The sequence below is a fragment of the Mchenga conophoros genome, linkage group LG1 (genome assembly GCF_057382185.1).
Source record: "Mchenga conophoros isolate Kocher_MC1m ecotype Shallow Benthic linkage group LG1, M_conophoros_male_GT1.1, whole genome shotgun sequence".
Classification (NCBI taxonomy): domain Eukaryota; kingdom Metazoa; phylum Chordata; class Actinopteri; order Cichliformes; family Cichlidae; genus Mchenga; species Mchenga conophoros.
In genome coordinates this window covers 23,208,810-23,233,678 of record NC_140526.1, presented here as the reverse complement: position 1 = coordinate 23,233,678, position 24,869 = coordinate 23,208,810, and the positions used below count along the sequence as shown (strand labels likewise).

Below are 24,869 nucleotides of genomic sequence, written 5' to 3'. Positions count from 1 at the left end.
AATCAGTCATATCCCTGGGCCCTTCCCTCCTCTCAGGCCACAGACAGCTCATCACTCCTCCCCTCCACCCTTCCCCGCCTCTTCCTCCTGTTCTCTCTTTGTCCCCAGACTTTTTTCTTCTTCTTCTTCCTTTCACTCTCACTGAATCCAGAATGGCAAAGCTGGCTTTTGATGGGGTGCTGCTCGGAGACAACGGAGAGTAAACACAGCCTTAGCAGCTGAACAACAGACCCAAAGCCCCACTGTCAGCTATCCCCCCCGGTCCACAGCCTTATCTGTCAATCTGTGAAGTGACCTTGAACTGATGAGTAAATGATGGTGTCAACCTGTCAGGACGGGACAGCTCAGTTCAGGAGCGCCAATGAGACAAGCAAACAGTCCAAATTTAGGCCATACACCTCCCGTGTGTTTTCAACTCTGTCACTCGCTTTTCCCCTTCACATATGTTTGGATCGTTGGTGAGGTGTTGCTTATAAATACAGACCGATCTATTTGAAAAGAAACTGAGACAGAAAGTATTTGAACATGGCGAAGGTTTCAAAGGTTTTGATTTGAGTAAGCTTAGCATTTACCGCTGCCATTCATCAACAGTGCATCTATAAAACAAGTCATTTTTAATATTTCTCGACAGTGGATCAATTTGTAACACTGCAGGGAGTAATGGATCAAAAAGACGGAGCAGCCACAGTGAGCTATTAGATGAAGAGTTACAGGCGTGAGGCTGCACACCTCCAAAGTCCGATCACAGCTGCTTAAAAAACGACCACACAAACTTTTCCGTTAATTAAAAGTTTCCTTTTGCTGCATTCAGTTTTCTGTGCTACTGAACCACATTTGCTGTTAGAAAATCAGTCGGTGCTGAAAACCTTGACATCATTAATAAAGAGGGCATGCCACTTGTAAAACCTTTCATCAACTTGTGTGCAACTTGTGTGCACTTGATCAAGATGGCGCCGAGTATGGCAGCCTCGTCGCGAGCTCCCCCAAGCAACGGCTTTCTTCTGTGTTTAATTTTACTTTTCCTTTATTTTTTCACGAGCAGCACTTGTCTCCTTGTGTACGACCGACAAACCTTACTGGACATAAAAGACGGTCTTTCTTATAACTTTCCGGAGTTCAAGTTTTGCAACACGGACGCTCCGTTTGCAGACCCCCCATTCATCTCACCTGAGACGCCTTTGTTCTCTGGCCCTGGAGGCCGCAAACGCCGACGCAGAGGGAGAAGATCTGGCGTTCTGGTTCGACTGAGACGGCGCACTTACAGACCACCGTTACCCAGTTTATTACTGGCTAATATGCAGTCTCTGGAGAACAAGCTGTGCGAGCTTCGGGCACGGATCTCATTCCAGCGAGAGATGCGGGACTGCTGCGTGATCTGCCTCACAGAAACCTGGCTATCGGACAAAGTACCGGACTCCGCAATACAACTGCCGGGGTTCTCTGTGCACCGCGCGGACAGGTCACAGGATCTTACTGGGAAAAGCAGAGGCGGTGGTGTGTGTTTCATGATCAACAACAGCTGGTGTGATTATGCGAACGTGCACCCGGTCAAATCCTTCTGCTCACCGGACCTGGAGTACCTGATGATTAAGTGCCGGCCATTCTGGCTACCGAGGGAATTTACAGCAGTGATTATTACGGCTGTTTACATTCCCCCACAAGCCGACACTGACCGTGCACTCAGGGAACTGTACAGCGCGATCAGCAGCGAGGAAACCGCACACCCAGAGGCAGCGTTTATCACAGCCGGAGACTTTAATAAGGGAAACCTGAAGAAAGTCTCACCAAAACTCCATCAACACATCCTTTTCAACACACGTGGAAACCGGCAACTCGACCACTGTTACACCTCTTTCCGGGATGCGTACAAAGCCCTCCCCCGCGCCCCATTCGGCCAATCAGATCACCGCTCCATCCTGCTCCTGCCCGCCTACAGGCAGAAGCTGAAACAGGAAGCTCCAACCCGGAGGGCGGTGCACTGTTGGACGGACCAATCGGAGTCTGCGCTGCGGGACTGTTTTGATCACGCGGACTGGGAAATGTTTCACGTGGCCGCCAGAGACATTGATGAGTACACAGACTCAGTCTGTGGATTTATCAGGAAATGCGTGGAAGATGTCGTCCCATCCAGAACAGTCAAATCCTTCCCAAATCAAAAACCCTGGATTAACGGAGATGTTCGCGCGGCACTGGCGGCACGGAACACCGCCTTTGCCTCCGCGAACACATCGGACTACAAACACGCACATTACCAGCTCCGGAAGACGATCAAAGCAGCCAAACGTGAGTACAGGGACAGGGTGGAGCAACAGTTTGACAACCCTCGGAGTATGTGGCAGGGACTAAACACGATCACAGACTTTAGAGGGAAAACCAGCACACCGCAGACCACGGCCTCTCTGTGTGAGGATCTAAACGTATTCTACGCTAGATTCGACACAGCGAACACCATGAGACCGGACAGTGTGCGCACCGCGGATGACGTCAGTGCGCACACTGTGTCTGAGGAGGATGTGCGGAAGTGCTTCAGGAAGGTGAACGCACGCAAAGCTACTGGTCCGGACGGGATTCCCGGCCGCGTCCTCAGGTCATGCGCGGCTCAGCTGGCTGGAGTGTTCACGCACATCTTCAACCTTTCCCTCTCTCTGTCTGTAGTCCCAGCCTGCTTCAAAATGGCCACCATCGTCCCTGTACCCAAATCCTCCACCATCTCCTCACTGAACGACTGGCGACCTGTAGCCCTGACCCCCATCGTAAGCAAATGCTTCGAGAAGCTGGTCAGGGACTTCATCTGCTCTGCACTACCCGACTCACTGGACCCTCTACAGTTTGCATACCGCCACAACAGGTCCACTGATGATGCCATAGCCCTGACACTACACACTGCCCTGTCACACCTGGAGAAGAGAGACGCGTATGTGAGGATGCTGTTTGTAGATTACAGCTCAGCATTCAATACCATCGTTCCCTCGAAGCTGGACAGGAAACTGCAGGATCTAGGACTGAGCAGCTCCCTCTGCAGCTGGATCCTAAGCTTCCTGTCTGACAGACGCCAGGTGGTCAGACTGGGCAGCATCACCTCATCCCCCATCACACTGAACACTGGTGCTCCACAGGGGTGTGTACTGAGCCCTCTCCTGTACTCACTCTACACCTACGACTGCACAGCCACTAACAGCTCCAACATCATTGTGAAATTTGCGGACGACACTACAGTGGTGGGTCTTATCACCAACGGTGATGAGACGGCTTACAGGGAGGAGGTCAGCGCCCTGACCCACTGGTGTCAAGACAACCATCTCACCCTCAACGTCGCAAAGACAAAGGAGTTGATAGTGGACTTCCGGAGGTGCAGAGAAGTACACACCCCCATCACCATCAACGGCGCTGCTGTGGAGAGAGTGAGCAGCTTCCGGTTCCTTGGCGTACATCTGGCTGAGGATCTTACGTGGTCAGTACACACAAACAAAACAGTGAAGAAGGCGCAGCAGCGCCTCTTCTTTCTCAGGAGACTGAAAAGATTCGGCATGAGCCCCCGCATCCTCAGGACCTTCTATCACTGTGCCATTGAGAGCATCCTCACTGGATGCATCACCACCTGGTATGGCAACAGCACCGCCTACAACTGCAAAGCTCTCCAGCGAGTAGTGCGGTGCTCTGAACGGATAATTGGAGGTGAGCTTCCCTCCCTCCAAGACATCTACAGGAAGCGCTGCCTGAGGAAAGCGGGGTGGATCATCAAGGACTCCAGTCACCCCAGCCATAAACTGTTCAGACTGCTTCCATCAGGAAGGAGGTTCTGCAGCATCCGGTCCCGTACCAGCAGACTGAGAGACAGCTTTTTCCATCAGGCCATCAGACTGCTGAACACGTCATAGACACCTCAGCTTCACTACTGGAACTTCAACATTATGCACTCCACACTGTATATAAATGCCACTTGTTTTGCACATATTCAACTCTGTATATTTTATATATTTTATTATTATTATTATTATTATTTTTATTTATTTATTTATTTATTTATTTATTTTTTTTTACTATTTAATTTGTAAAAATGTGTATACACACACACACACACACACACACACACACACACACACACACACACACACACACACGTAGGAAAATATTTAGTATACACATCCAGAAATGCATACACTATTATATATTGTACATATATTTATTAGTTTCAGGTTGGCCATTCTTGTATTTTGCTCGTTTGTGTTGTTGTGTTTGCACATCTCTGTTGCTTGTGGGGCTCGCACACAAGAATTTCACTCGCATGTGCTGTGCCAGTGTGCCTGCACATGTGATGTGACAATAAAAAGTGATTTGATTTGATTTGATTTGAAAATGGGAAAAAGTTTCTTTTAATGTGTAGAGATAGGAGAGTTGTCCATATATGAGTTCATATAAGCAGCATCAAACCTTGCAGAGAATTTCTTCAATAACTAATACAGTTTCCTGGAATGTTTTGTTCCTCTTGGTCTTTACAAATACTTGTGACGTAGTTATCTAAACATCCGCCATCTGTCACATCATTCCTCAGCAGTGATCTGATACAAAAAGCAATGTGATTTAGATTTCCAGCTGAAGCAACAGAGAGAAAAAAAGACCTCAGAAACGAAACATCGTGTCACTAAACTGTCAAATGACACTGAGGCTGAACTAAAGACATTAAGCCAAAATTAAATGCAAGACATTACGTGCATCAGCACTGAAATCATTATACCTAAATTAATGCAGTCATCACTGTGCAGTGATAATTAACAGAGATAAAAAAGCAAATCTTCATGAATATGATTACAAGATCAAACAGGAACTTGATAATGAAACTCTAAATCAGAAGCGTCAAACAGTACAAGATGTGAAATGAAAATTACATATAAGTTATTAGTAGTTGGTTCTTATTAATAGCTGGAACATCTGGAAAGTGAAGTGAAGTGAAAGTGATTCAAATTCCTGCAATTATTTGGTTTGTTTTTAAAGAAGTAAAATACAGACAAATAGTTAAATTTGACCATTTTCTGCATCAAGTAACAAAAAGCGGAAATTTTGCGGCTTTTTTATAATCATATAAATCATCAAGTTTCTTGAAGATGTTTCACCTTTTTTTTGGGGGGGGGGGGGGGGGGGGGGGAGTACAACACATATAGGATCAAAGTCGACTGACTGTGCCCCATTAACTAACATCCCTGCTCTAAAATGTCTAAAACATCTAGAGCTTTCCTCCTGGAAGTTATAAAGCAGGTTTTGACAGCAGTTGTGGAATTTCACAAGTGACCAGCTAACAGCGTCCATCCATGTGTTCATGAAATGTATGTGTGAGTGCGTGGGTGTGTGTGAATTAGCATACATGCAGCTGGACGCTACTGTACCTCCTCAAACAAGCGACTTCTTGTGAAATTTCGCTGCCTTCCGTTCTCACACTCATGGGGCGCATCCGGCCGCGGTGGCATTGAGTAGGGCATCCCTGGGGGCCTCTTTGCTGCGTCTGGTCAGGCTGCTTGTCTGCAAACACTCCATCCATCGCTGATATGAAAGGCTGTCAGAAACGTGATGGTTGAGTAGCGAGCTGAGGGCTGGTGACTGCTGCCACCTCAGGGGTCAGAGGTGAGATTGGCTCAGAGAGGCTGCAATGCAGAACACCTCTTTGACCTGATAATTATACAGATTGAGTCCACCTGGCAGCCTGGAGCGAATAATGACTCTTCCATCTCGCGGCTTTCTCTGACCCAGATTAGAAATCTCCAGTAACAACACTTCAATTTTGAAAAGGAAATGGAATAATTCAGTTCTTTGTCCTACCTGCTGACCCAGAAGAGGCTCGCCTGACCTTAAAAATCCATCTGCATGAAACGCACTGAGGCTGGCGTGATGTCAGTGTTGCTGAGAACTGAAATGCCACTTTGCTCATGTTCCCTTTCACCAATCTAGGAGGATACCTGCAGTACTGTGTAAAATTCTTAGTAATATAGGGAGTGCAGAATTATTAGGCAAGTTGTATTTTTGAGGAATAATGTTATTATTGAACAACAACCATGTTCTCAATGAACCCAAAAAACTCATTAATATCAAAGCTGAATGTTTTTGGAAGTAGTTTTTAGTTTGTTTTTAGTTTTAGCTATTTTAGGGGGATATCTGTGTCTGCAGGTGACTATTACTGTGCATAATTATTAGGCAACTTAACAAAAAACAAATATATACCCATTTCAATTATTTATTTTTACCAGTGAAACCAATATAACATCTCCACATTCACAAATATACATTTCTGACATTCAAAAACAAAACAAAAACAAATCAGCGACCAATATAGCCACCTTTCTTTGCAAGGACACTCAAGAGCCTGCCATCCATGGATTCTGTCAGTGTTTTGATCTGTTCACCATCAACATTGCGTGCAGCAGCAACCACAGCCTCCCAGACACTGTTCAGAGAGGTGTACTGTTTTCCCTCCTTGTAAATCTCACATTTGATGATGGACCACAGGTTCTCAATGGGGTTCGGATCAGGTGAACAAGGTGGCCATGTCATTAGTTTTTCTTCTTTTATACCCTTTCTTGCCAGCCACGCTGTGGAGTACTTGGACGCGTGTGATGGAGCATTGTCCTGCATGAAAATCATGTTTTTCTTGAAGGAGGCAGACTTCTTCCTGTACCACTGCTTGAAGAAGGTGTCTTCCAGAAACTGGCAGTAGGACTGGGAGTTGAGCTTGACTCCATCCTCAACCCGAAAAGGCCCCACAAGCTCATCTTTGATGATACCAGCCCAAACCAGTACTCCACCTCCACCTTGCTGGCGTCTGAGTCGGACTGGAGCTCTCTGCCCTTTACCAATCCAGCCACGGGCCCATCCATCTGGCCCATCAAGACTCACTCTCATTTCATCAGTCCATAAAACCTTAGAAAAACCAGTCTTGAGATATTTCTTGGCCCAGTCTTGACGTTTCAGCTTGTGTGTCTTGTTCAGTGGTGGTCGTCTTTCAGCCTTTCTTACCTTGGCCATGTCTCTGAGTACTGCACACCTTGTGCTTTTGGGCACTCCAGTGATGTTGCAGCTCTGAAATATGGCCAAACTGGTGGCAAGTGGCATCTTGGCAGCTGCACGCTTGACTTTTCTCAGTTCATGGGCAGTTATTTTGCGCCTTGGTTTTTCCACACGCTTCTTGCGACCCTGTTGACTATTTTGAATGAAACGCTTGATTGTTCGATGATCACGCTTCAGAAGCTTTGCAATTTTGAGACTGCTGCATCCCTCTGCAAGATATCTCACTATTTTTGACTTTTCTGAGCCTGTCAAGTCCTTCTTTTGACCCATTTTGCCAAAGGAAAGGACGTTGCCTTATAATTATGCACACCTGATATAGGGTGTTGATGTCATTAGACCACACCCCTTCTCATTACAGAGATGCACATCACCTAATATGCTTAATTGGTAGTAGGCTTTCGAGCCTATACAGCTTGGAGTAAGACAACATGCATGAAGAGGATGATGTGGACAAAATACTCATTTGCCTAATAATTCTGCACTCCCTGTAATGTTACCGGGGTCTTTGGACAATATCTGCTATTTCACTCGTTTTCAGTCCATTCCTTATACAATTTTTAGAGGAATTTCTTGTTGTTTGTTAAGCCATTTAACACTGACCCCTAAACCATAAGTCACCCTAAAAAGGGCACCTTACTCAAAGGATGAACCTGCGTTGTGTCTACACATAACAACCAAAACAAATTCTATCTTAAAGCACAAAGCACAGGACGAGCCTGTCACAAAACACATAATTTGTTCCCATCTATGCGACTCTATGAAAATTGTGAACAGTAACACAGTTTGTCAGACATGGTGTGCAGCATGTCCTTTAAAAATCTGATAAAACCAGACAAGTGGAAAACAAAAGAAGAAGTGGCCTAAAAAACTGATGAAGGGTATCTGAATAAGCAGCAAAGACCTGACACAGGACCTAACAGATGCATCTGGCTCTTCAGTTGATCCATCTAGTGCTGGCTGTCAAGAAGCCATTCTTAAGGAAGGGAAACAGGAATAAAAGGCTGAGTTTTGCCAAATTACACAAGAACTGGACAGAAAATTAGTGGCAATAGGTGTGATGGCAGCACCGTGGCAGGACGGTGGCATGGTGGTTAGCAGTGTTGCCGCACAGCAAGAAGGGCCTAAATTCCACCATCAGGAATCCATCCACCATCTTTCTGTGTGGAGTTTCCATGTTCTCCTTGTGTTTGCCAGGGTTCTCCCCGGGTACTCCAGCTTCCTCCCACAGGCAAAAGACATGCAGTTAGTAGGGATAGGTTAATTGATCAGTCTAAATTGCCCATACGTGTGAATGTGGGAGTGAATGGTTGTTTGTCTCTGTGTGTTAGCCCTGCCACAGACTGGCGACCTGTCCAGGGTCTACCCTGCCTTTCGCCCTATGTCAACTGGGATAGGCTCCAGCGCCCCCCGCGACCCTAAAAAAGGATAAGCAGAAGCAAATGGATGAGGTCTGATGGAGTGATGAAATTTGAAACTTTGAATGTCAGGAGTTATTCCTAAAGACCAACCAATAAGTTACAGGAAAGCTTGCCTAAGCGAGTTCATTGAATAATAAAGGTGATCACATAAAAATATATAGAGTTGTTAGAACTGTTAAATCACTACATCTATTTCCCATTTTTCCTGCAAAATATAAAGAGAAGAGGGATAGTTCAAGATTGACACATTACTTTCTAATAGCCCATCTATATTTTGATTTCTTTTCCTCATAGCAGCATTGTGAGGAAAGGTTATTTAATATAATGCTTCCTGTTCATCAAAGAAAAGTCACATTCTGCTGTACCAACTCATACAAACTGGAGTAGCGGGATATTGCAGTTTGCATTCAGTTTCCTCGCTTAAAGTTAAAACACAGCGTGAGAGCCACAAACCCGACAGTTTACTTCCCTTTATCTGGCAAATGCTTCTGAACTCGAGAAATAATATGACCAAGGGGTGCACCATCTTCAAGGTATAGCTCAGTCCATTTCATATTCATGTTTTGTTCAGCATATATTATACTTTAAATACAGCAGAAATGGCCTTGACATAACAATGACATGAAGAAATGCTTTACACTGCAGTGCCTCATTTCCGTAGTATGTTAAATGTTTTACTATTTATTTCTTTTGCTTGAAGACAGGCAGAATGTGAAAAGTGGATTATGTATTCTTGTCTAAAAACACCTACACAACCTACACATGTACATACATAAGGTAAACACATGCACACACACACAGTGCTCCCCTATATTTATTCTATAACTGAGGACAACCCAGGTAGGAGGGAAGCGATAGAAGTAGAGAAAAATGAGGACAAAGAGCAGCGTGTCAGAGGTTTGATAGAAAAGTGTGTGCGTGTTTGTGTGTGTCCATAGGTAGAGTTCACATGTGTGTATGGAAATGTCACAGTTTATACCGATGTGGGCAAATTTGATTTTTTTGAAGCACTGATATAAATTTATCTACTGCCATGGGAGATTCAGTTCATGATGAATCTAGGATGTGCTCCGCATGATTGAGGACCTTCTGTTCTTACTGCTGCTGCCTGCTGTCTGTGCCACAAATCACCTTTTCTCTCACCCAGCTGAACACAGTAACTCGTGCTCTTGACTTTATGTCGCAGTCATCTTTTGTTCTGTGTGGTCCTTACCAGGAGAAAGATATACTACATTAAATGGATTTATTCAAGCATGAATACCTCTTGAGACTTTATTTAAAAACACTACTTTTTAGTTTATGACATATAAAGACTTCAGTCTCGAGGTGCGCTGGAGCCTAGCCTTGTCTAGACATTGCCCATCAGAGATGCATGTTACTGTATAGATGGCTGATGTTTTCAGCTAGCAGCTTAAGCACTCTTTAATCTACCAGCTCTCTTGGACAAAGACATTACGGTGTGCTACACTTGTGTAATGACAACTTTAAAAAAAATGTTCCAACGTTATTCTTGCAATTTATGTGTGTAAACTGTCAAACGTTGGTTTTGAAAATTTAAATTGTGAAAATAAGTAGTAATGTTTGGACAGCAGTACAGAGAATACTACACAGTGTTGGAGCAAGACAATTTTTATAATGGTGGGGAGGTTGAGCTCATTTCTTGCATAGAGATGAGGTAAAACGCTACAGGAAAAACAGTTTTTGTATTTTGGGGTTTTGTTTGTTAACACTCGCTCTTATTTAATATACACGATTTACATTTTTTTCCTTTTTAATTGTGAACCGTTGCTGATACTGTAAAGCTCATAAGATATTTACAATTTTAAAAGGTTCACTGTTTAAATGAGTACATGAAGGAAAAGTAGCTGTAGAGAAACAGTTCTGTAAACAGAAAGTTCCAAGGAGAAAACCAGTCATTACCACTGGTCTTGTGTGGAGGTCAGACTTTATAGTCTGGTTGCCATGGCCACCTCATGGGTCTGCCCCCGATGCTATAATTAAAGAGGATATGTTGTTGACGCTGTGAGCAGAAAATTTCAAAATCTAAACTTAAAAATGTTTGCAACTCCTGTTTTTTTTTTTGTTTTTTTAAGCCAACATGGGCAGTTACTTTCCCCAGATTTTAACAGTTTTTGTAGCATTTCATCTAAACTTCAAATATGTGAGTCACATAATACAGAACAGTTTCTTTCTTACAGTTTGTAAGAAGCATTACTGCTATCACTGGCACTGAATCAACGTGATAGGTTTAAAGGCTAAAGAAGGCACCTAAATTCCTCATAGTTAGAATTTAAGGCAGCGAATTCACCTGCTCAAACACGAGGTGCAGCTATTGCACTGCTAGTAAAGCAATAGTAAGAATCTTATGTTCCACATTTGCACCAGAGAAACTAAACTTCCTTGTTTCCTTTCTTCTTTCCCACACTCTCTGCTTCCTGCTTCTCTCCTCTGCTGCTTCCACAGCACACTGACAATATATGGCATCAGTCAGAATGACGAGGCTATCTACCAATGCATCGCTGAGAACAGCGCGGGCTCTACGCAGGCCAGTGCCCGCCTCACGGTGCTCTGGGCTGATGGACTGCCTGGCGTTCCCACCCACGTGGAAGCAGAGGCCCTCTCCCCCACCACCATACAGGTGTCCTGGAGGGAACCTGATAAAAACACTCAGGACATCATCGGTTATGTGCTCCACATCCGCCGGACCTCAGGTGGGGCTTCTTGAAGATCCAGATACAGTTTAAAGCAAAGCTTTAGTTAAAACAAGTGTGACATGATGTCAGTGTCAAAAGGCATGCCAGGTGAGATGAGAGGAGGCAGAAAAAACACAGGCCTGTTAATGTGGAATAAATCAGCTCTGAAAGTAAATAAGTGTTTGAGGAGCCCCATGACATTTTCACTGAAGAATTAGGAATGGATGCGGCTAAATTCATTCGCATAACTACAAATGGCAGCAAACAAGAGAACGCTGCCACACTTTCATTATAATTCAATTATGTAAATAAGCTGCTACAGTAATGAAATGATGAGGAACGGCACTGACACAGGCAAAGGTGGTTCTGAGGCACAAAAGCGATTTGTAAGCACACACACGCACGCACACATCACTTCAGGCTAATGCTTTACTTCAGTTTATTTCATTTATTTATCACGCCACTTCAAACTAGCAGCCATCGTTGTAACAGTCATACAAATTATTGGTAAGGTAAAACCCTTCATTAGTGGTAAGCGCAGGTTTCTAGTAGTAGAGTATGAGGGATGTCAAATCTCATGTGTAGTTTGGTGTGTCAGACTTTGGAAGAGTTATCGCGTCAATATTAAATGAGAAACAAGAAACAACGACCAAGGTGATATGGTGCCTATGGAAAATTCATGTTTTAGTATTTTACACTGAATTACCTTGACACATACTTTTGTTTAAAGATAAACAAAGAGGTGGATCCAAGGTCTACAGAAAGGAAAGAAATCAAAAAACAACAAGAAGCTGTTTTCACATGTCAGCTTCATAATATTTAAGGATAATTTGTTTTTGTGGTGATTTTCAGTTTTCCTTTCTCACAAGATGCAACCAACACACACCTTGAATCAAACTGTTTGCAAAATTCAACAACGTGACCTCAAACCTCCAGGGAGAAATCAACTTTGCAAAATTGTAGATTAGCCCTTTAAAGCCTGAACCATGAAATAAGTGCCGGAGTATTTATTAAACCTTTTCACAAAAAATTTCCATATATGAGTTTTAATTTATAGCATATTTGCTATATCTGCATTTTATTTGTGATGTACACATCCGGGACAGAGAGGAAGGCTAGTTTGAGCTTTGAGTCCAGGATGCCATTTACGTGAGAAGGGAAAGACCAACTCAGAATCCACCATTGTAGGAACATTGTAGGTTCACCATCCTACAATGTTGTGACTGTTCTCTGCAAATAGTCAAATAGATCATGGTCATTGGTCAATAATCATGACAATTTACTTATTAAAGGTCATGAAACCGACTTTGCCTCAAATGGTGCCAGTGTCGGCTGTTATGCACATGTACTGTTTATAAGGTGGGGAAACCTGCACTGAAGAAGTCACTTGGATGATGAAAAGTGTCTCCTATTGAAAATGCTACGTCCAGATGAACAGAATCAACTTAACACTCTGTGTCAGGGGGTTACAGACTGACTGATCTCTGATCCCCAACTGTTTTGGATGTTTACATTTGTTCTCCGCTGTCAGTTGGTGTCTAGAAAAGTCCCTACATGCCTACTTGATAAATGCATGTGTCATTTATTTATTTTCTTTACCTTGTGGGTATGGTACAATTAACTGTGTATGTTTTTACTTGTTTTTATGGGGAGACCATTGTAGCACCTGCTGATGTTCCCCTCAGTTGATCTATTAACTGATCATTAAGGGACCTGGGAGACGACTAATAGTATTTCCTGTAATTTCCTCTCCAGCGTGGCGTGGCCCAATGGATTGAGGGCTAGATGTAGATAGTGGTTATGGTTGGATGAATTGCTGAATTAAAAGCAATAAAATGCTTTAACCCATCCTGAACAACTCTCCCGATTCCTCCCTCCATCTTCTTATGCCGCCCCTGCAATTCACCCTGAGGCCCAGAGCGATACTAAATTAGCTATTAAATACTGTAAATGCTTTGATAAAACCCACTGAAGTGGGCAGTAAGCACAAGTGCTAATAGAAACATATTATTTTCCATTTTTCTTCCTTTTCCCAATTATGTCTTTCCTATTTTTCTTACAAATCGTTTCAAAATTTGGCTCCTCCTTTCTTTTATTCCCCCTCTTCTCCCTCCACCCTTCTTCCTTCAGACCCGGCGGAGATGGAATACGAGGAGGCTGTCAGTAAGGTCACGCTGCAGCAGATCATCCGGGACCTGGAGCCCTCCACCAATTATACCTTCTATGTGAAGGCCTACACATCCCATGGGGCCAGCAAACCTTCGGACAGTGTCACAGAGAGCACTCACGGAGAGGGTGAGTTGGCGGAAAAAAAAAAAAATTGAAATATCAAGACTCCCACAAGATTTGTAGCACAGGTAAAACACACGATTTCACCTTAATTATTGCAGAACATCCATAAAACATAAGACAAATTGGGCTGCTCTCATTGCTTTATATTTTAGAGCTTGTTCATCCTGAGGAAAAAAGTAAAAATATTATTGCTCACATTTTATTTTTCCCACACCTGATCAAATTTCTGATAGTTGTTTAACTACTTTGGCTTACATTTTGTTTTGTGTTGCAGTGCCAGCTCCTCCTTCCCTCTACACAAAGGTGGTGAACGGTAGTGTTGTACAAGCAACATGGGAGTCTTCCTCCAAGATGGGCCAGCCTCAGGGCTTCAGACTGTATTACAGGAGAGCGCACACACCACTGTTCACTGGGCCCATCGCCTTCCCTCGCAACGTCACCCAGTACAACATCACTCATCTGGGTGAGACATGACAGCTGACTGTATCATTGCTTTTATTGGTAATTAGCGTCACGCATCGTAAGCGCTGATGAGCGGGCCTGTGATGCAGAATGGTTTGTTAATGCACTTTAGTGGGTTTACATAGTTGTTTTTGCCAAGAGCTAAAAATATGTGTCACTAACAGCTCGTGGTGCTTAGTTTTGATTGCTTTCTTTGTTTCCTTTTGTTCAGACTCCTCACTGGTCTATGAGATAAAGTTGATTGCTCACAACCAGCATGGAGACGGGAATGCCACCATACGATTTGCTTCACTTCGGGAGGCAGTGGCCAAATCAGGTGAATTTTTCTTTATCATTTTTCCATCATTTAAAATACAGTCATCTTGAAATGTGGATATATGGAAATGTACAGTCTGCCCACATTTCCATATCACGTTGTCCAAGGACAAAAAAATCTCAGGAAGACAGACAGTGGAGAAAAAAGATTATAACAATACACCTAACAAAAAGGAAAATAATAAACTGAGAATAATAGAAATGCATTTATTGTTTCATTGGAAAAACAAAACTGAAGTTTGAATCAAATACTATGATGTGAATTAAAAAATAAATCAAATATTATCATCATGCACATGATGATGTATGGATTAGTGAGATGGCGCTGTCCCACAGGTCATCTGATTATCTCACCGATGTCTATTTCCAGAGGTGGAGAGGCTTCCCATATGCATCATCTCTATATATCATAGACTACGTGTCCACGGGTTTAATCCTTTTTATATTGATTGATTTTGTGAGCCTGATGTGATAAGTCTTTCTGACGGTATTTAGGTAGGATGAAAAATATTTCAAGAAAAATAAATGTTTGCCTGGAAATGTAAGAAAAAAGTAATGAATGGCGTGTCATTCCAAGATGGGTCAGCAAATAAGACAAATCCAAAACCAGGACTCATGATCTGAATCCCAGAATGAACTGTGGAAATAAATGGTTAAAGGTCATTTGAGAGAAGCGAAGTGTCTCTGAAAAACTTAAATGTTTTCTTTATTGGATCTGCATTTTGAGTTAATGCATTTTGAACTACAGGATTTAATCTTTCAGTGATGCCAGCGAGAAAAACTAGATCACAGAGGGTCTGTTTGTCTAGTATATTTATTTAGAAAAAGTGTTTGCCCAATATTAATGTAGAAAATTGAAAAGTCCTGGCCAATCCTGCAATTTGGATCTCTCGAGGTGTGCTTTTTGAATACAAGAGACTAATGTACTACAAAGATAAAGAGAAATACAGTTATATCACGCCTTCCTTTGATCTTGCTATAAAAAGAGTATCTTTACTGGGGCTCTCGCCTCTTTCTCTTTCTCCCAATCTCGTATCTGTCTGAAAGTGTAGTCTTTGGCCTACACAGGCTCATCAAATGATTTCTGCCCTCTGATCCTCAGTATGGCGCATATGAGCTGACATACCTGACTCACTTCATCCTCACTAAAAATGATTCGCTGGGTTTTTTTTTTCAAGTATTGCTGCTGCATTTCTATCGTTCCACTTTATCTTGGAAGAAGTGGACCTTTAACACAAAAGGTCTGCCCAGTGTGGGCTGCAAGATTCTACGAGCAGTCTGCATCATCTAGCATGCTGTGGGTGTACATCACCAAAGCCATCCTCCACAAAGTTGTTTCTCTGTTACTTGGATTCCAAGTTTAATCTTTATCAGACTGGTCCAGGACTTGAGGCATGGTTTAGCTGAGATGACAGCTCGAAAAACCCAATAAATCACAAGAATCATCACTCAAAATAAGGGCTAAACGTGGTTGGAGTACAGTGTGGATTTGAGCTAAATATGACCGTATATCGATCTCACAGAAGAGATGTCTTTACTTGTTGCCACTACCCCTTATACCGCTGCAGTGACCCACCAAATATGGAAATATTTTCACACCGCTACACACTGCCCACATCAATACGGAGCATGAAAGTAGATTAGTCTCACATAGCATCTTTTGTATCAGTCAAGTTGACCTTCATGCCACATAAACAGTCCAAGCTCACCCAGCTGTGATGTGACCGTGTTGTGTGCAATATCTCCTCAGTGTTGGACGGCCCGTGCGACTGTGTGAAAGATGAGCAGGGCAAAACATCCACCACGGGCATCATAATCGGCATTCACATCGGCATTACCTGCATCATCTTCTGCGTGCTTTTCCTCGTCTTCAGCTACCGTGGCAGGTCAGAACTAGCACGACGTGCACATTCATGCGGCAGTTAATGGTGCCAGTGAAATAACTTGCCAATAGTTGCTGTTAAAGGGTCTATTTCTATCGTGTGTATAGAATCAGGCAAACGTTTAATGTGTGCATGTTCGTGTAATCCCCAGATTAATGATGTGTAAGACAGTTCAGGCCACCCCCCAGGCAGGGAACGGTGCTGCTGTGGACTCTTCTTCGTCTTCCCAGGGAGCCTCTGGGCTTAACGGGGCTGCCAGAAGAGAGATGGAGGTCAATGGCAGCGCGGCGAGGAAGAAAGCGGTTGACAGCAATGAGCTCGAGAGCCTTTTCATGCAGCCAAACACAAGAGAAATGTGCATGGTAGGTCCTCAGAGTGAAAAGAGTGAGGAAAGCTATGTTAATTAAAGGAAAAAAAGTATATTCTATCTAAGCTGAAACTAAATGAAATATACTCAGTCTGATTGTTTGCACGTGTTTTCAGTCTGATTCCTACATGCTGAATAACACCCAGCTGTCTACGATACCGCTGGATGAGTTTGCCGTGGAGAGGGAAACCCAATTCCGAGAGACTCCTGTAGCAGGAGCAGCTCAGCAGGACCAAGGCTAATAATGTATGAAGGCCAATTCACACGACACTGTCCAGTGTCCACGCAGACTTTTCTCTCACTCAGGTTGACAGATTGTTGTTGTTTTTTCAAAGTCGTCATTCCTTTTGTGCAAAGACTTTTTTCTTTTATAAAGGAGTTCTGGAGGATCTAGGACTGTATATCTGAAGCCCGATGAATTTTTAGTTTTTGTTTTGGTCTTTGGTTAATTTGCTGGTGTTGGGCAGCACCTAAGACAGAGGCCCCAGAATGTCCTTGTTATACAATGGTTTTATTTTTAAGTTTATAAATATATGTATATATATAAATATATACACTATATCTTTATCACTTATATGTCAAAGCAGTTATAAGTTATTGGTCTTATCTCTACTTTTCTGTGGATGTCAAAGACTCCTGCTGCCTACTCTCACCTACCAATGATTCCACCTTCTTGTTCACAGAAGATCTCAGCCTTCTTCCAGGGATTCGATATATTCTGCCTCAGGACTTTGTTTCAGTGATTTCGAATTTTTTTTTTTATGAGTTTTCGGCCTTCATGCAGGCGTTAGACTTGGCTGCGTGAACCTTGCGATAGAAAGAAAAGAAAGAAACCTACCTCAGCCGGAATGAATGTGTAGTGGGAAGCTTTTAGGGACTTTACCTTCCCCTGAGCTCACAGTTACTTTACATGCAGAGGAATTGGTTTGGAAGTGACAAAATCAGGTGCCGCTCTACCTCAGATGTCAAGAATCATCTCTCTTCTCCTGCTTGTCGAAGTAAAACAGAAAAATAAAGAAAACAAAAAAAAAGTATCCAACATAAAGCACTTCCAAATGCTGAAATTAATGTTCTACCTCAAGATAACAATGTTAATGTTGTCGCTGTTGTTGTTGTTTGTCTGTTTATTGCATAATGAAAAACCCTCTTTTGGCCCTTTGTGAAGTCCTGGCTTCCCTCTGTTGGTGAATATGGTGTTTGTAGATACAGCATCAGTACCTCATGCAAGCTGACAGACTGATAACATGTTGTACGGTTACGGTGTGTTGGAAATATGTATGAATTATGCTAATCTATTGTAAGCCTTTTGATAGATTTGACTTTATTTTAAAGATTGTAATTTCTTTTTTCCACCGTAGTTGCTTCAGTTGAATGACAAGGCTGTTAGAGATACACTGCATTGTCAATGACATCTTAAAGACTAACTGTGCATGAGATGAGATGTCATGTGTTTTTAAAAAGATAAAGCTAAATTGAGCACAAATGTTAACAGAAAATGGCCCGTGTCTGCGAATAGTTTGGATCATATTTCTGGAAAATCTGCTTATTGGCTTTCTTGTTGGCAGATGAAACCGCTCTCATTTGATCTTTCTCAGTTTTAAGGTCATAGCTGTTTGGCAAGTAGCCTAGCCCTAATTCCAAAATTGTTGTTAACCATCCCCGGTCTCTTAGACGCTTAGATGAGCTATTAAAAATCTAAATTCTCTAACACATGCTATTAAATATATCTTTTTTTAATATGTAAAAAAGCCAAAGCTTAAAAACAACTATTTGGAAGAGATTTATGTATTAAATGCACGTATGTGCTATTGCTTTTATTTTGTCCTGTTATCTAATATTTAACTGTAGTTTTGACAACAGAGATATGAGAGCGGTATTTGACCTCTGGAAAGAAAGCAAAAAAAGCTCTAATTTTTTTTTTTGACAGCAGTGTATCTCTAAACTTTTTCTGAATATTTGTGTCAGCATCACTTTCTTATTTTGTTTTCACATCACATTTCCAGCCTCCTTCACGAACGCAGCAGTAGCCTTTTATTTCTCTTCTGGTGCCCAGTAGACGTAACAGTTGCCGGTTAAGCTCGTTTACTGTTACTCTTCTCAAAACTATACTTGCTGCTCGGCCTTCTCCCTCCTGTCAACGCTGACTATGTGCTTCAGGTGCTTATAATATCTTTGAATGCTGACGAGCACAGACAGAGAGCTGGCTGAGGGAGATGGACGGTTGTTGGGTAGCTAAACAATTACAGGGCTTTTCTCTCGCCGGCTCTCTGCTCAGTGTTGTCACTTGCTGCACAAGTACTGATTTGATGCATTATGGTTACCTACCTCAATCTTGTTGTTGGCCTTTCTCTCAGGTCTTAATGAAGGACACGTACAGAGTATAAACAATGAACTTAATGTATATATATATCTACAGTCGTGTGACACAGTAAGTATATCTCATGGAAATTGCTAGCTTTTATTACATACTGGAGCAAGCAAAAACCAGGTCATCTTTGAAATAATGCCTGAAGATAATCGCTCAACTTTTTGCTGAACAAAAATAGCAAAAGAAGTTAAGCTTAAAATCAAATACATCAGAAGCTAGTGTTGCCCAATATAGCAGTAATTACATCATGTAAGCCACCTGCTCAGTTTTAACGAGGCTCTTCACCTGAAAAGCTGCCTGTTATCGGCACCCTAGCAGGGCCTGCTGTGATTTTGCTCCAGAGGATGTATCTGGCTCATTCTCCAGCCTGGAGTAACAAATCTTTGTGCAGCTATTTCTGTGGCGAGTGCTTAAAGCCAGAGAGAGGAGCGCTCTAGTGCCAGAGAGCCTTTTTGTATTGCGGCTTGTGAGCTGTGTGTCTGTGGCTACTTGTGGTGCGTCTTAGTTGAATTCCCAGGTGGATTTTTCAACTGGTACGCCCCCCTTATAGATATCACCTTTATCTACAGGCATTGTTTCCTAAGGGACCAAATGTTTCCCCCAATATGTCAAAAGATCAATAAATTCACACGACTGTATAATATAAATACATAAAAAATTGCAATTGGCAAAATATGCTGGACAGACAGAGTCAATAGAAACAGACACAATAGGAGGGGGAACATTTTAGGACCTTTATGTTGAGCACTAATTATTTAAGCAGTTCAAGTTCATGCTTAATTTGTAGTGATTGTTACTTTTATTACTAGCACATCAATTTTTTTCGGTAGTGATTTACTTTATGTCTTCTCTAGACATAAATAAGTTTAACTGAATCAAAAGTGGGTGGCACGTACAACTCGACATCATGTACACACAAAAAAAAACACTTTCAGACCTCTTTGGTGCATCCAGGTATGGGATACTGTAAACAGTAAAATGCTGACACTAGCACTTTTTTTATGAAAATGAGCTTGTCATGTCTCTGCTGCCCTAAGTAACTAACATTAGTGTAAGATGAGTGCATTTAATATCAGCAAACACCTTTGATTGAATCCATGGTGTTGAATGCAAAATGCTTCCTGGTGCTACTCCTCAGGCAGCTTTGTGTTATCCATTCATCAGCCTTAATAGTAAGAAGCATATTAACAGCTTCATTTCTGACAGGTGGCAGGGCATGCAATGGTTTAAAGGTCACAGCATTTTTGAGTCCAGTGGAGCCAACTAATGCAAAATGACCTGTGTTCTACTTATGCATCATACATACAGTGTAGGAGTACTTTTGAAAAGCATGCACCGTCTGGTCCTCCACCACATCCAAACTGAGAGCTGTACGTGTCCCCACAAAAACAGTAACTCACCTGTCATTTTATTGTGTTATGCAAACCAGCATTAGAGTCAATCTCACTTTAGTGATCATCCTAGGTACTATGTTTTATGCCTTTTTAATTTGTTTGCATATGCGTATTTCTTTGCATTTCTCTGGTATCTATTTCCTGCATTTAATTGTACACTATGTTGTTGATATCATTACCAGCGCTGGGGGAAAAAAGAAATGGCAACTGTCAAAACAGTAGAACAAATGCTTGACCTAAATGTCTCCTCTGTGTATATTCACTAACTGCAGATTAGTTTCTCTCCGGGGCTCCTGCAGCTTTAATCAGTGTTTTCACCTCTGTGGAGAGAACTTTCACAAAGGACACAATGGGTATTTTTTTCCTCCTTACTTTGTTCCTCAGTCCCTTGGTGTCATTTAAGGTTAATGTCCTCTTGCAGGAAATTGTACACCACTGTGGATTTGACAGGCGTTAGTGTCATACGGACGTTTAACCTGATTCACCGTGGATGCGGTGCGGTGATCATCATGTTTACTTGATTAGACTTTGATAGGTCAGGTTGTCATATAGCTGTATAATATTAGAACCTGTGTGATTTATTGGGGTGCTTAAAGCTGTACTCACTGACTGACTGGTGCTGTAATCCATCAGCTGTGGGGAGCAGATGATTTCTTTGCTGATATGGTTAGTCAAACTGAGGCCTTTGTCTTACATATTCTGCAGTTTTGAGAAGTGTTTCATCACTAAACGCTGCTCTTGTCAATGAGACAGCCTCCTTTGTTCCTTGTTCAAGAATCCTGACCTTTGGTCAGGGAGGGCGTGTGCTCAGGGACTCTCTGATCCTGTGTTATATGCATCTCAGCCGGCCATACAGTTGGCCTACTGAACTTGAATTTCCTCAATTTCTGCTTTGTGCCCAGTTCAGACAGATTTGCTGCAAGGAATGCCATCGTTGTCTGTCATTAAAACTGGAATTGTTATGCTTTTACTGCTTTCTGTGATATGAATGGCTGTCGCAATGGTCATGACCAAAGATTCAAACAGTGGTTTCAAAATATCTGCAAGTAAGCCCAAAATCTCAGGCTCTGCTCTAATTTCTCAATTTCAGACAGATCGTTCTACTCTAAAAAGAAGAGAAAAAAAAGAGGGATATACCTGGTATGGTCACTTCAGGTACCATACCAGGTCTCTCCGGCTATGTTTAAACGTCGTGTTTGCAAAGGGCAGCCAATCAGAAGAAAGTTGGTAATTGAAGTTTGTACTACTTGTTTCAGACAAGATAAAATTAAGAGCTTCATCAAAGCCCAGCATAAGATAGGTAAGGTTTACTCTGAACTGTGAATCGTACAAAGCTATCCTCATCAAACATATTCAATTATAAATGAGCATAATAGGTCCACAGGTGTTGGCAGGATAATGGTTATTTAACTGTCATTTTGCCTTTGTTTGGCTCCTCTGATAGGAAAGGGAACATTTGTCATAAAACAGTTCATCCGCCTCTTAAGCGTACTGAGGGGTGATGAAAACAGGGAGGCACATTAGCATCATGTTACAATTTCGGCAGAAGAAATCATGTGACAACAGTAACATTCACAAGGACAATCTAGATTTTTATAAGAATATGCTGCTTTTCTTTACTTTGTATATTAAATGGATTAATTTGGGGGTTCGACTCTGGGTCAGGCAAGAAAAAACAAAAATACAAAAAACATTTTAAATAAGTTAACTGAGCTTTAGAAAAATTAGTAAAAGCACCATTATCTTAAATTTAGATGGACCAAATATTTGATCAAATTGACTAAGAAAGTGTTTAGAACAAAAAAAACCTGTCATTTCTTCATACTTATACCCTCAGGTTCTTAAAAATAAAACATCCTGGACTGGGAATGTGCAGGGTTTCTTTCACATATGGTGCCAATATGACTCCAACTCTTCATGCTCTTATAATACATTGACTAAACACAGGTAACCAGATCAAGTCAGGGGGGTAAGATAGGCTTAGTCTGGCTAGATTGGCACTGTATTGTTCTATGATGTCTGTTATGAGTGTTAGTGACTCTGTGGTTGATCTCAGTGACAAAGACGTTTAGCACACCCGAAATATTAACTTTTTTCTTTTTCTAATTAAACTTTGCCCTTTTTTAAAAGTCCTTTACATTATGTGGTACTGATTGTTGTGGCACCAAATGACTATCTGAGCTGACTGTAAATTGATTACATTTCCAGTACATTTATCTCTATGGTGTTTTGCTCTGATACACTGATGACTGTATGTGTCAAATAATGCTGAGTTTCAGGATTTTTTGAGTGATTTATACTGTTGTCAAATGGTGGTTTATTGTAACTGTACTTTAATGTTTGATATCAGTATTATATTTTACACCCTCCTGTTGAGAAAGCAGATTGAATTCAGTATGTTTAAAAGTAGAAGGCAGAAAAAAACCCTACAGTGAGTCTGCATGAGAAACAAAAAGCTGATGTGTTTTTTTAGCCCTAATTGAAAAGTTTTAGTTAATCCTTATTGGCAACACTGTGATATTTAGCCAAATCATGACAAAAAAATACAAAAAAAAAATCTTGTATTCTCAATATGGTACTATTGATTGTCAGTCTGTTTTGCTGGTGTATATTGATGAAATAGGCTGAGTGACCTTTTTTTCTGTTGACAAATCTAAGTCTCTCTTGTCCTCGCTGATGCCTGATGATCACCTCATTCTCATCCTGTTCCCACCAGTCATCCTCACATGAGTGACTCAGGCTGAGGTCCTGCCAGTGCTGTCACAGTTAAAGTGAAAAAGGTGTCTTTGTTTTCCTTCACAAAGCATCTGCGGTTGAGGACAATGTGTGTTTTATATTGATGTTGTCAGCATGAGCTAAAGCCGCTCAGTCATCATTTAATCAGCTGCTTAAATGGAAAAAAGAGCTCCTGAGTAGGATCTACACTGCAGGTATAAACCCCAGTGCCAAGCACTGTAGTGAGCAACAGCTTCGTACGAGAGATGCATTGCTAAATTTCCACATGCACAGCAACTTCAACTTGCAGCACTGCAGGCAAAACGAAATTTAGAAAGTTATGTCAATATGATGTTGACATACTAAACCATGTAGGCGTATGAATGTGTGACCTGTTCTTACCCAGAGTTTCTGGTTTCACCAAGAATTTTGTATAAAAGTAGAAAAAAATGCTGATGGGATTATTTTTAATCATTAAACCTCTTAAATGAACTATGTTTCCACGCCAAGGATTTAAACCTCCCACACCTTGTCACCACCTCCAGAGCTGAGAAGTGATTGCAGAGCTCGAGACTGCTCCATCGGTGAAGTTTAATTACTGGGTTTAAAGCCCACGAAACACATTTCCTTAGTACATTAAATATTCACGAATAAATAAGAAGCAAACAGTTCAGAAAAGAAACCTCCCTGATTATTCAGTTTTAATCTGCTTCATCCAAAAACATTCAATTTGCTGTCTGGTAAAAATGCATCTTCTTTTACATGCTGATATATTGTCAATATATTGCGTCAAACATTGACTTGGGGCTCACTGTAATCTCTAATCAGAGGAGGCATTACTTTTAAGCACATTTGGCTCATGATGCTTTTTTTAAATCAACATCTTTTAAGAAATGCATCATTATATAAATGTCTTATTATATTTTAATGTTGGTTCTAAAAGCAGTGTCTTTATGGTCCAAGTCTGAACTACGATAAAGGGCACCGTAGGAAAAATCTGCCCTGTAGATTTGTTTCTACTGGCTTTACATGCTGTATTAAAATGTGCAAAATTTCTGTTCTATTCTATAACCATTTATTCCCAGCAGGGTTCAAATGAGGTGCCAGAAGTTTAAAAAGAGCAACTATATGGTGTAGCCTGTGTTACTCAGATTTTGTTAAAGAAAAAAAAAGTTGCAAAGGAATAAAGGAGCACAATATTTTACATTTAGCTCATGATCATGCATAATCATGTCTGTCTGTCCGTCTGTCTGCTGAGGTCACTGCCGATATCTGCTTCTCTCCCACAGTTTACTTCAGGTCAACACTAGATAGTTTTAAAAGTGTTCTCAGAGAGCTGTCATGGATCACTGCTGTATAAAAAGGTTTTGTTTCTATGCTCTCTCTAGAGACCATGTTGGTGCAACTATAAATTGTAATCTGCATACATATCCACATATAGTGTATATACTGTATGTGTGTATGTATATGCTTTAAAGGAAAAATAGACCATTTTTAGTGGTTTGTATTGTTTTAGGGTTCATTGTGCAACACTGATAGGAGAAAAAAAAACAATAACAGTGATAATAAACTAGCTCTAGTGATAATGAATCCAGAGTCTGTCTTTATTCTGTGTGTGTGTGTGTGTGTGAGTGTGCATGAGTGAGTGTGTGCACCTGGTGCAAAATAGTGTAATTTACAGCACAGTCGTGAGTTTGCTCGCTTGCTTCCTGCAGTCCGCTGAGATGCAGCAGATCAATCTGGTGCAGGCTGCTTCTCTCCCTCCCCACATCACCATCCTGTTCTCGTGTTCAGCACATTAACTCATGGCCTCCGTGGCCAGACAAAGAGTATTGAGCACCAGGCCCAGAGCTCCTGGTCAATAAAGGGTGGTGCCGGACTTCTAATCACTGTAAATCCCAGTGCATGA

At 41.8% G+C, this 24,869-nt stretch overlaps 1 protein-coding gene across 1 annotated transcript in view; it reads left to right on the top strand.

Annotated features, from left to right (window-relative positions):
- The window catches only part of igdcc3 (immunoglobulin superfamily, DCC subclass, member 3), a 70,843-nt gene extending 46,304 nt beyond the window's left edge, over positions 1 to 24,539 (top strand). Inside the window, exons 8-14 of the mRNA XM_085270582.1 lie at positions 10,935 to 11,182; positions 13,295 to 13,459; positions 13,731 to 13,919; positions 14,130 to 14,234; positions 15,984 to 16,119; positions 16,268 to 16,478; positions 16,600 to 24,539. Of these exons, the coding sequence (XP_085126708.1) occupies positions 10,935 to 11,182; positions 13,295 to 13,459; positions 13,731 to 13,919; positions 14,130 to 14,234; positions 15,984 to 16,119; positions 16,268 to 16,478; positions 16,600 to 16,725 (1,180 nt within the window). The 3' untranslated portion in view covers positions 16,726 to 24,539. The remainder of the gene's footprint in view (positions 1 to 10,934; positions 11,183 to 13,294; positions 13,460 to 13,730; positions 13,920 to 14,129; positions 14,235 to 15,983; positions 16,120 to 16,267; positions 16,479 to 16,599) is intronic.
- The last annotated feature ends 330 nt before the right edge of the window (positions 24,540 to 24,869 follow it).